At 38.6% G+C, this 12166-nt stretch overlaps 1 protein-coding gene across 2 annotated transcripts in view; it reads left to right on the forward strand.

Annotated features, from left to right (window-relative positions):
• The window catches only part of tmem200ca (transmembrane protein 200C, genome duplicate a), a 32033-nt gene extending 20385 nt beyond the window's left edge, over positions 1-11648 (forward strand). For both annotated transcript variants that reach the window (XM_080194872.1, XM_080194873.1), the window contains exon 2: positions 9444-11648. In XM_080194872.1, coding sequence (XP_080050998.1) covers positions 9468-11039 — 1572 coding nt within the window. In that variant the 5' untranslated portion in view covers positions 9444-9467 and the 3' untranslated portion in view covers positions 11040-11648. The remainder of the gene's footprint in view (positions 1-9443) is intronic.
• The last annotated feature ends 518 nt before the right edge of the window (positions 11649-12166 follow it).

A 12166-nucleotide genomic window follows, 5' to 3' on the forward strand; every position in this document is an offset into this window, starting at 1 on the left:
CTAAACTTGAGGACATCCAAAACTCAAACACCCTATGCTTGTTGATATAATGGCTTTCATTCAAGCAACATCTTGATTTTAAAATTATCATCTTTGTTTTGAAATCCCTCCGTGGCTTGCACCTCCCTATCTCTGTAATCTTTCTGTCCCTGATATCTGTTCATCTGATTTTGGATTCTTGCTCATCCTTTAAGTTCATAATTCGACGATTAGTGACCCTGCTTGGACCCAAGCTCTGGAACTTGCCTCCTCCACATCTCTACTTTGTTTTTTTCTGTTAGGACACTTGGGTGGTGTGGTGCCACAGTGGATAGCACTTCAGCCTCACAATTGAACTCGGATTTTGGCTTTGGGTGACTGTCTGTGTGAAGTTGCACGTTCTCCCTGTATCTGCATGGGTTTCCTCCCACAGTCCAAAGATGTGTGGGTTGGTTAATTGGCCAGGCTAAATTGCCCCTCAGGTGGACCAGCAGGATAAATACATGGCATTACATGGTCCCCAGAAGGGTAGAAGGTTTTAGTTCAGCCAGGCAGCATGGTCGGTGCAGACTTAGAAGGCTGAAGGGCCTGTTCCTGTGCTGTAATTTTCTTTGTTCTTTATTCTTTATACAGGGATAGGACCTGGTAGGATTATTGTCAGTGCAGGTACAATGGGCCAAATAGCTTCTTTCTGCACTGTAAGGATTCTGTGACATTCCTTAAAATCTATCCCTTGAACAAGCTTTTGGTGGTCTGACCTATCTTCTTATGTAACTTGGTATCACACTTTGTTTCATAATCCTCCTGTAAAGCATCTAATTTTATTAAGTTAAATGCCCAATATAAGTTGTTTTTTCTGTGCATGTGCTGTTAATGTTTCTTGGTTTGCTATTACCAATCTGTGAAGGTATTAGACTCTCCCCTTTTGTGTATTTTACATGGAAGTGAAGTTTGGCATGCAGTCAGATTGGATGTATGTTTGAACGTACAACCTGGAAAGAATTCTTAATTCGTTTTACCATTGGTGGCAGTGAAAAATAATGATGATAAACAAGTTTGCCTTTGCTGGATTAATATTAAGAAAAGCTGATTAAATCTCAATTGTTCTGCATGACTACATTTTAAAATTCTCATCCTTGTTTTCAAATTGGCAAACCCTCTTCTAGTTCACTTCCTCCTGGGAAGAAAATCTGTTATACTTACCTGGTCTGGCCAATACATGTCTCCTGAAAAGACATTTTGACAGGTACGTGGATAAAAGAGGTTTAGGGGATATGGTCCAAACTTGGGTAAATGGGACTGGTTCAGTTAGAAAACCTGGTCAGCATTGACGAGTTGGGCCGAAGACCTGTTTCCGTGTTATATATCTCTATGACCCATAGCAATGGCCAAGTAAGCCATTCAGTTGTGTCAAATCACAGTGAAAAAGTGTATTAAAAAAACTGGATGGATCATCTAGCATCAGCCTAGATGAACAAGGGAAAGGCACACCCAACACAGTTGGCCCTGCAAGTCCTCTTTACTGACATCTGGAGACTTGTGCCAAAATTGGAAGAGATATCCCATAGACTAATCAAGCAACAGTCCAACATGTTTAAATCCATAAAATCATACCTATTAACCAATGTTCCAGACATCTCCGTTGAAAGGACAGACCCACCAGAGGTGATGACACAGTGATCAACATCAGAAGAGAGTGCCCTGAAAATGTTCAACTTTGACTCTTGATCTCATGACTCTTATCATTCAGGTCAAACATTGGCAAGCAGACATACTCTAATTGTCACCTACTAACCTTCCTCAGCCGATTAATTCATTTTCTATCATGTTGAACCCTATTTAGAAGCACAGTGGGTAGCAAACATACAGAACATGTTGTGGGTAGGAGATTCAGTGGCTTGGTGGTACCACTACTTGACTGGTCAGGCAGAATCTTGAAGGACATACTGTAGCTGTCGGACTAGGTTGCAGCGGGTGGTGAGAGAACCAATACAACAGAAAAATGTACTTGACCTTGTCCTCATCAATCTACCTGTCACGTAATGCATCTATCCATAGTTAGAGTGAAAACCACATGATCTTTGTGCAGACTAAGTCACATCATCAAACTATTACTGTTACAAACCGAGCAGAGATGGGAGGATGGTTCCCCCTTTGTTTACATCCGGACTAACTGTAACACGATGTGTTTGAAAGAATGTAATGTTTTAACCCTTGAGTGCCATGACTCAAAAGAAAAGATACAAGAAAGGCTTTCTTGTACATTTAAATTCATAGAATCCCTACAGTGCAGAAGAGGCCATTTGGCCCGAAGCATCAGCACCAACAACAATCCCATCCAGGCCCTATCCCTGTAACCCCACATATTTACCCTGTTAATACTTCTAACCTATGCATCATAGGACACTAAGGGGCAATTTAGCATGACCAATGCACCTAACCCGCACATCTTTGGAGTGTGGGAGGAAACCCACACAGACACGCAGAAAACATACAAACTGCACACAGACAGTCACCCAAGCTGGGAATCAAACCCAGGTCCCTGGAGCTTTGAGGCAGCAGTGCTAACCACTGTGCCACCCAAAAGAATATTTTCAATGTTTGAAATGTACCTGCAACAGCACCTACTTACTCGTTCACACACAAGATGCAAAGATGTTGCATGAACTTAGATTTCTTAGAGTCTGAAAAGTCACTTTTATTAATTCTCAAGATCATAGCGCACTGCAGCCTTGAGGATTTCCTCTTAGTTCACTGAAGGCAATGGAGATTGTAAGTTTTCTGATGATGAACTTACTCCGTGAAACAGCAAGCCTCTGGATTTGCTCCAGCTAAAGTTGTAATTAAGATTTCATTTGTGAAGGTGTAATTTCCGGGTAAAAGAATAACTATACTTCTCTGCCTGTGGTGAATGCCTAGGCAGGGTTCATCCTTTTTTCTTCTGTGGTGGATTTGTTCCCTCTATAGTCTCTAACTCTTAAACAGACTGACCTTGGGTTGCTCAAGGTGTGACTTGGTATGGTGTTTCTACAGTAAGCCGGTTTCTGTCTTGTGATCACAGTAAAGGTGTTCCCATTTTCCAGACAAATGGTATCTGATGACATAAGCATAGACACAATGGGACTGGTGATTTGCATCTCATAATTGAATACATTGCCTTTGTACCATTTTGTTGAATTCCAATTTGCAAATATTAAGTAAGGATGGCCATTGTATCCCAGTTTCTGAGGTTTCCTAAGTCCCCCTGATGGTGTTCTTTTGAAGCGTGGAGGATTTGTAGTTTTGACTTGTATTTCTTTGCTTTGACTTGGCTATTCATCTGTAGAAGCTGCAGTATTTGATGTTTTGTTTGTTTGAAATTCAACACTTAATCTATTTTCTTTTTCTCCTTGCTGTTCTCTCTCAAGAATGTTCTTTTCATGGTCAAACGCCATGGGTTTATCCTTTTCTTTATGTTGGCTGTGTTTATCCTTGTTCATTGAATTGAAACTAGTTCTTTTTTGACAATTTTGTCCGCCATGCTTTGCCTTTTAGAATGATGACTCCATTTAGCTCCTCGTTCTTGAGGTTTTGGAAACCCTGGATTGTGGTTTTTCTGAGGTGACGAAGGCATTTAATTAATGTCTTGCTGTCTTTCCAACTGCAGCAACCTGATGTGGTAGGAAAGTCAGCATTTTCTAACGTATTTGATTCTGTTTTGTTTCTAGTTCAGTTGGGTATTTTCAGACTGGGCCACCAGGGTCAACAATGACAGATGAATGTGAGACTGTACCAACATTTCCTATCACCTGTGTTGTCATTTTGATCCTTGCTGGCAATTTGTGGGTGATGAACAGTTATGATTGCACTCAGGAGCTCATTGCTCCAGCTGAGTACTTGAGTCTTTAGGAAAGGGCTGAATTAACTGCCTCAGCAAAGAGAGTCAAATATTCTGCACTGAAATTCCTGTTGAGGTTATCGCAACTGTTAAATGGGTTTGAGGTTGTCCAAAATGATATACTCCTCCTTGACAAGACAATAAACTTGTTTTGATGAGGTTGAGGGCAACACGGATGGCTCAACTCAACTTCTTGATTGAGAATCATGTCTCCAGTATCTGCTTGCCCCTGTATTGCTGTGGTTTTAGAAGTATGCCTACAACTGGTAATCTGACCCCTCTCATGCTTCATAATGGGGTGTCTATTGTCGACAGCCGAAACGTAATTAACTGTAGTTCTTTATTGGACAGGGCAGTCACACTTGCTCCTTGTCTAATTTAAAATTAGTAATATGTCCATTGATGCAATTGTTAGCATTTTAGAAGTTACATCTGGAATCTTTAATCTCACAGATGAAACATTGTCCTTCTTCTTTGTGTGACTCTTCTATTTTGTTTTTGGCTTTTTGTGCAAAGATTTGCTGGTGTCCTCTGCATGTTTCAAGACTTTTGATCTGCACATTTTCCTAGTGTCCCACATTGGAAGCATTCTGCCATGTTTGTAGGATACTGTTCGTGCCTGTGAGGTTTCTTGATGCCACAGTGTTGGCTTGGTTTACTTTTGCTGTGGAGATGCCGGCGTTGGACTGCGTTAAACACATTAAGAAGTGCTGGTGTATGAGGTGGCTGAATTGAACTTCTTACTTGGTTTACTGTTATCAGAGTTTTGATTACTTACAGTCTTTTCCCTGGAGGGTCATTCACATTTTGTTGTTTAATGAGCTGCACCATGATTTATCTTCCACTCCTAATAAGGATGTATTTTTGCTGACAGACCTCAAATTGTCAGACAATCTGTATTGTCTCCTCCAGAGTTGGATCTTCTTTGGACTGAAGGGGTATTGTCAGTCACCCAACTCCTTTTGCTGCCTTGTATCAACTTGAACTTAACATCACCGCAGTCACTGTCTTCAGCTAACTGAGACAAATCATTGATGAAAGAGTCTGCAGGTTGTCCAGGGTATTGGACATTTCTGTTAAACTTTGCTGTTTCAAAGTTTTGTTTCTCGAATGGTTAATATAATTCTCAAAGATTTCTATGACCTCTTCAAATTGTTGGATAATTTATGAATGCGTTTTCTGGTTATTACATTATCAGCAATTTAATCAGCTGAATATAAAAATATATTGGCTTGTTCAATCTCTGATTTATTATTTAATCCTGATGCAATACTGTATTTTTTAAAAACTCCTTCCCTGTAGTGCCTAATTCTATGCCTAGCCTGGTGCTTCCATCTGCCCAAGTGATTCTGGGCAAGTAAATTTTGAATGTAATGCTGTTTTCAGCTCAGGAAAGGCTTCCCTTAAAGTTTTTAAATAGTGCTGCAATAATTGAGTTTTCCTGCGCGGAGTTCTTCAGATATACACACACACACACACACACACACACACACACACACACACACACACACACACACGCACACCGCGGTTACTGAGCCGGTTCAAACATTCTCGAAAAATTATCTAATTATTAAGGCCACTTAGTTACTTTCTTAATGGAATATAGAATTTAGCAGCTGATTTTTTTTTTAACCATGAAGTTGTCGTGCGTTATGCTGCTGTCCCTGGACATGGGCTGTGGTATATTTCAACCTGCAATCTTAAAAATGAATTCTCTCTCAGTGCTGCCTGGTAGCTGCTCTTTGTTTAGAAGCACTTTTTAAGTCTTTTTTTTAAAGTTTGCTCATCCTTCCTCAATTGTTGCAAAGTTCTTTGACTGAATTTTTATCAAGATTTTCAATGAACCTCCATGTGCTATGATGGAGTCCTTCTTGAGTTGCACAGTTGACTTCTTTTATGTCTTTCAGACTCCATGGGGAGGGTTTTCTCCTCTCCTTGTGGCAGGAGGTGGCGTACTGTTCATCAGCAGCAAGACCTGTGAATGAGATTTCCCACTGACTGCACCACATGCTGCAGGGAAACCCATGACAGTGTGCCATCAGCAGGACTAGAAGATCCTGCCGGTGTGAATAGCTGGAAAATCCCAACCCATGTCTATTATGGAGATTTTCTGGCCATTTCTAATTTTGGTGCATATTTTTCAATTTTTGTTTTTGGAGTTGTTAGCATTCTTTATCTGCTGCACAATATTGTATGTTGTGTGGTTGTTTACTGAAGATGCTCAGAGATATTAAGTTTGAACATTAACTATTTATTGTAGAGCACAACTATGTACAGATATAGAAGACCGTAGGCTTCTTTAGTCCAAGCCATTAGCCATTCAGATGACTACGAGGGTCCTTGTCATGTGAGACCCTTTATATAGGCAGTACTGCTTCCTAGCCTCACATTGACCCTTTCAGTCCTGAACACCCTAATATAGACACTTCTATGTCCATTTACTCTTCTCAGTATCTGACCATTTATTGTGTATTCCATTTGTCATTTTTTTCTGTTCCACCTAAAAATCAATTGATGTTTTCCTGCAGTCTACAGTTTTCATCACTGTCAACAACATGGTTGATTTTGGTATAAAATGCAAACTTCTGAGTTAAGTTGTTGATATATACCATTAACAGCAACTAATAAGTTTTGCAAAACCCCAGTGAAAACAGCTTTCCAGTCAGAAAAAAATACACGTTGACCGAAGCAATTTTGGAGCCAACTTGCCATTTTCGCTTGGATTCCATGAATTTATAATTTTCTGACAAATTTGTCACGTTGCACCTTATTAAAAGACTTGCAAAAATCCCATGTACTACCCTCACTCCACCCTTTTTGTTAGTTTATTACTTCCTCAGAAACCTCAGTCAAGTTAGTCAGACACAACAATCCCTTAACCAATCCATGCTGACTGTTTAGAAAAGCGATTAATCTAAGACAATGACAAATATTATTGTTTCCAGTAATTTGACCACTTATAACTTTAGACTGACTGGCTTGTAATTACTTGGGTTACTGCTTCCTTTAAGCAATTACACAAAGTTAGCAGTCCTCTGGCACCATGCCATAGCCGAGAATACTGGAAAATAATGGTCAGAGTTTCTGCAATTCCTTTCCTTGCTGCCCTTAGCAGCCTGGGATATATTTCATCCATGCCAATGATTTATCCAGTTTAATGGACATTTCCTCCATATGTTTATCCAATCCAATAATTCCCGTTCCTCCTCAACCACAATGTCTGCTGTACCCTCTTTTGTGAAGTACCCTCTTTTTTGAGTCTCACTTGAAGGGGCAGCGCTCCGAAAGCTCATGCTACCAAATAAACCTGTTGGATTTTAACCTGGTGTTGTGGAATTTCTTACTGTGCCTACCCCAGTCCACATCATGGCTCTTTTGTGAAAAGAGATGCCAAGCATTCATTAAGAGCCATGACTTCTACTTCCACACACAAATTACCATTTTGGACATTAAGTGGGGCTCAGTTACCCTCTTGTGCTTTCTGTATAAATGAAATACTTTTTACTTTTCCTTGATTTTACTTGCCAATATTTTTTCAAATTCTTTCCTTGCTTTCCTTTTAAAAATTTCACCCGCTGTATTTTCTGTAGTCCTGTGAGGTTTCTGCAATAAAGAACTATTGGCATATTCCGAATATTTTTTGCTTTATTCGACTCGAGATGTTCTTTGATATCCTGCGGCCTCTAAAGTCATGAATCCATACCCTTTTCTTGTGCAACATATCAATTTTAAATCCTCCTTAATTCCTTCTTGAAGGTTTCCCACTGTTCTGACACTGATTTACCTTCAAAGGCTGACCATTCCAGTCCACTTTTGGCAAATTATTCCCCAGTTTAGTAAAATCAGCCTTTCCCCAGTTGAAAACATTTCCTGTTGGTCTGTCTTCATCCTTTTCCATTTCTATCCAAATCTAACTTAGTTGTGATCACCATCACTAAAATTCTTTCCACTGGTTCACCTCCCCAGATTTATTCCTTAAAACCAAGTCCAGAGCCGCCCCTTACCTCACTGTGGCTTCCTGCTCAGGTAGCTAGTTAAGTGAGATTGTCTCAATGCACCTAGGAAGCGAACATATGCAGAAGGTTCCTGCTCGCTTTGGATGGGGGTCCTTGCTGCCAGCAGATTTAAATCTAGAAGTTGGCTCTCAGTGGCCACATGGTGGGCAAATAAGCTGTAGACCCTAACTGAGTGAGAGCCTGTGTGACTGCACAAATCCAATTGATGTAGGATTTTTATCACCAGTGGACAATTTTAACTCTCCTATAGGAATTCAGCTTCATGTCCCCAGAGGTGACTCAGCAATGAGTTAACCACTTCAACACTTGGTGCTTCACAAAAGGAACTGTTTACCTCACAATAAACACAGTTTTCGTTTAACTGTTTAAATTCTAAAATTGGGTAAGGATATTAAGTGAAATGTTAAAAAAACTGATTTTGAATTAGTGCTTTATGGAGAAACCCAAAGCCTAAATATGAATTGTTGAAAATATTTAACTAAATCACTGGTCAGTAATAATTATATTGATCTGTATGATACTTGTTAAAATCATGTCTGCTGAAAAATCATCACTTCAAACCTGATGTTTATATGAAAGAGCAAGGCAGTTAAATATCTTGAACAATTCTGATGTTTAGCAAACCTCCCTGTAAAGTGCTGATACATAATAACTTGACTGTGCCTCACATACCTCCTGAAAACCAGAAATTAAATAGATAGTGGAAGGGATTTTGGTAGGAAATGGGAAAATTAACGCACTGTCCATATTTTATAATATCACACACATGTCCTGTTCTTTTCAGTTATGGGGGTTAAAACCAGGGCATATGACTTCAAATTATGTATTTTTTTTAATCGTGATTTGTCATTTGTTTGATGGAGAATTGCAAAACAAAATTAGTCTATGGCTCTTGCAATCACTGTAATTACTACTTGGTGTGACCCGATAGGCAATCTTTCTATTGCTAAAACCTGCAACCATCTCATTCATTCAGCTACATCAGTATTTACTGCTGGAAAAGCGAGTTATGTAACAAGGGCCATTATTTATTGTGCTTAGCTACTTTTTGAAACAAACTCTCCAAACTTGTTTCTCATTCCTCCATTTTATAATCAGTCCTATCAACAAATGTGATATTTTGTGCACCTGAAGTTGGAATTTTAAAATGCTGCTTTCTCTGTGACATTTTACTGTGCAGAATTTACTGCTGTAAATGGTGGACTTATAATGCCCTTTGTTTGAATAGTAATCATTAACTCCTATTCATAATAAACAAGAGTTAATGCTGAACCCATGTTGCTATTTGAATGAAGACTATCCAATTCTTAAAGAAGTGCCATAAAAATTCTGAGATCTGCTAGAATTTGTCCAATGCTGCTGAAGTGATGATAAATGCTGCATAAACTGACCAAATATTATTTGTGTCAGTCACTGTTGCTTCCTGGCAATTAACTTCTAAAATTTGAATTGCTTACAAGAGTGATATTTCAGCTCACCAGCTATGAATTAGATTTAGTCACCTTTTAATAATTATACATGTTGTTCTTTCTGTTTGCATTCCTTAAATTGTTGTTTTGGTTTTTTTTCAGATATAGCTGATAAGTGGATTTATCATGATAGCAACAGGAGGGCTTCTCCGTATTTCAGCCAGGAGACAAGATTCCTTTCGAGCGCGTAATCACGTTAAAAAACGCAAAAGGAAAGCAAAAAAGAAATGCAAGAGTGATGTGGTGGTGGTGAAAGGCAAATTGAAGCTATTCTCCATTTCTGGACTGATTGCTGCATTTGGAATCCTGGTGTTGTTGATAGGGATAGCAATGACAGTGATGGGATACTGGCCTAAGGGCACTGACATTTTTGAGACTATTAAGGTCCAATCTTACAATACTACTAATACCACTAGTTTAGAGACTACACTAGAGATTATTTCTAATTTTTTAGCCAGCTACTTACATTCTGAAAAACTGAAGGTTTTAGGACCTCTCATTATGGGAATTGGTATATTTTTGTTTATCTGTGCCAACACAGTTCTTCATGAAAATAGAGACAAGAAAACTAAGATAATTAATATACGAGACATCTATTCTACAGTTATAGATGTGCACAATTTGAGGACAAAAGATTGTGGGCCACTTAATGGTTTTGTCAACTATGTGCAGTCCAAAAGCATGGATAATCTCAAATCGCCTGATTCTTTTTGTGCAACAATGTTGGCCAAAAGTACCTGGCGGACACCTCAAGGTAATACTGTGAAGCCAATGGATCCAAAAGAAAATGTTGGTAAAAAGCACTGCGATTTTGTAGCAAACTTGCAGCAACAAATCCCCAAAGATAGTAAGACGTTCTCCGATACTGTCTACAGTATTTGCAGAGACAGAATCAAAATGAATGATAGAACCCAAATGCCCCAGATGTGTGGAGCTAAGTCAATTGTCACTTCTTCCATTAGTGCATTCACACTGCCTGTCATCAAACTGAACAACTGTGTCCTGGAAGAAGGCGTCGCCAGATATGGGAAAAATGAGAACGAAACACAAACTTCAGAAAAATGTAATGAAACTCAACAAGCACCTGATCATTTTGCCTCTGATGAGATTGAAACAATTGAATCTATTTCAGCAGATGTAACCATAAGCAGCGATCACCTTGGAGAAAATAACCAGAGCACAGAAACAGAGACTTCAAATACCTCATGGTTAAATGGCAACCAGTTGGTATCTAACAAAAGCTCACAAAATTCCTCTTCTCAAGTATCCCAGGTTTCTCCTGTTCCACTTCAGAAGACAGGATCCAACCTTTCCCTCCACACTTTATCGATTCACTCTAAACTTACGAATCTTGACGACTATCCTTCCACATCCATGACACAGGATGAAGGGATAGATCCAAGCTGCACAAATTCAGATTGCACCAACAGTAAGGGCTACATAAAGTTAGGTGATGAGGACTCTTTTGAGTCTACTCTTGTACTACCAGAAGCCATAGACAAGTCGAGTGATGATTGTACAAGGAGTCTTAATAAAGGCATCATACAAGAAAGTATAATGCCAAGCAATGAACAAAAGGGGGATAAACTTCAAAGGTGTGTGCAGAGACAGTATACAAAGAGAGAGAAGTTGCTCATGATTTCCAGTTCTCACAATACCCTACAAATAGATGATGATGATGAAATTGATAGTAATTAGTAATAGTATAATCATACATAGTTGAACTCAAACACAAAAAAATGCAATGAAAGCTGTAACAAATGAAAATAATATGTCACTTTTCTGTAGTTATTGATTATTGAATGTCAGTTAAGCTCCAAAGACTCCTAGATTATTGTTGTGGAACTGACCATCCAGTTTCTTTAGTTGCTTCCAAATGTAAATATATCAGCCATTGGGTGGCAATTGTTTACCTCAGATAAACATCAACTGAGAGTCTTTAACATCAGTTATTTGTAAACAGCTTGTGAACATTGAACATTCTGTCATCCTAGGATTGTAGTTTACAGTTTTGAACCATCAAAATAAGCCAATTAACTTGTACTGAATTCTATATTCTGAAAGGTCAAAGGATATATTGGTATCTTGTATAAGCACATAATTCACTAAACTACACACAAATGTGATATTGAAACCATTTAGTGTGTCATTTCATAATTAAGTGTACAAAATGATTTGCATTCGTGGTCACTAATAGAGGCCTGACCAATTAAGTTATTTCTGTAATTGAATTCTGTATTATGCCTCATTGCTTGTGTTCCCTAGATTGTTACTATTCTAGAATTATAAATATTTTTCTCATTTTCATCCAGCCTTCACACTTTTTTATCATCACAGTAGTTTATTTTTCCAGTGAACTTAATTTTGGCGAAGTGTCTGAATTCCATACCTAGTTACATATACTTGCCCTCTGCACAACTTATGTCACCGCAATCCGTTTATTTAAGAAAACATGGAATGAGAAAACCATTTGGTCCAGTGAGTGCACTCAAGTATAATGGTGTCATTTTATATTTCTCTAGAATTAGAATGAAAAATATTGTTAGCGGGGTAGATGGTCTCTTGAACAGAAGAATAAGGGAGCTATAGTTGTATTATATATGGCCATGTTAGATTAAAAAAAAGGAAAGACATCTGAGCCTTTGAACTATAAGCTTAATTTCAGCTGTAGGGAAGATATTTGAAAGCATTATACATGGTAATAAAAAAAATCTAGGCGAAGTGCTCTTATTGAAGGTGCCTAATACAACAATAGAAGGAAGTGATGCCTCACTACCATAGTTATTACTTAAACAAATACGACTAGTAGATGAAAGAAGTCCAGG

Source organism: Carcharhinus amblyrhynchos, chromosome 8 (genome assembly GCF_965287045.1).
Source record: "Carcharhinus amblyrhynchos chromosome 8, sCarAmb.v2.hapA, whole genome shotgun sequence".
Lineage (NCBI taxonomy): Eukaryota > Metazoa > Chordata > Chondrichthyes > Carcharhiniformes > Carcharhinidae > Carcharhinus > Carcharhinus amblyrhynchos.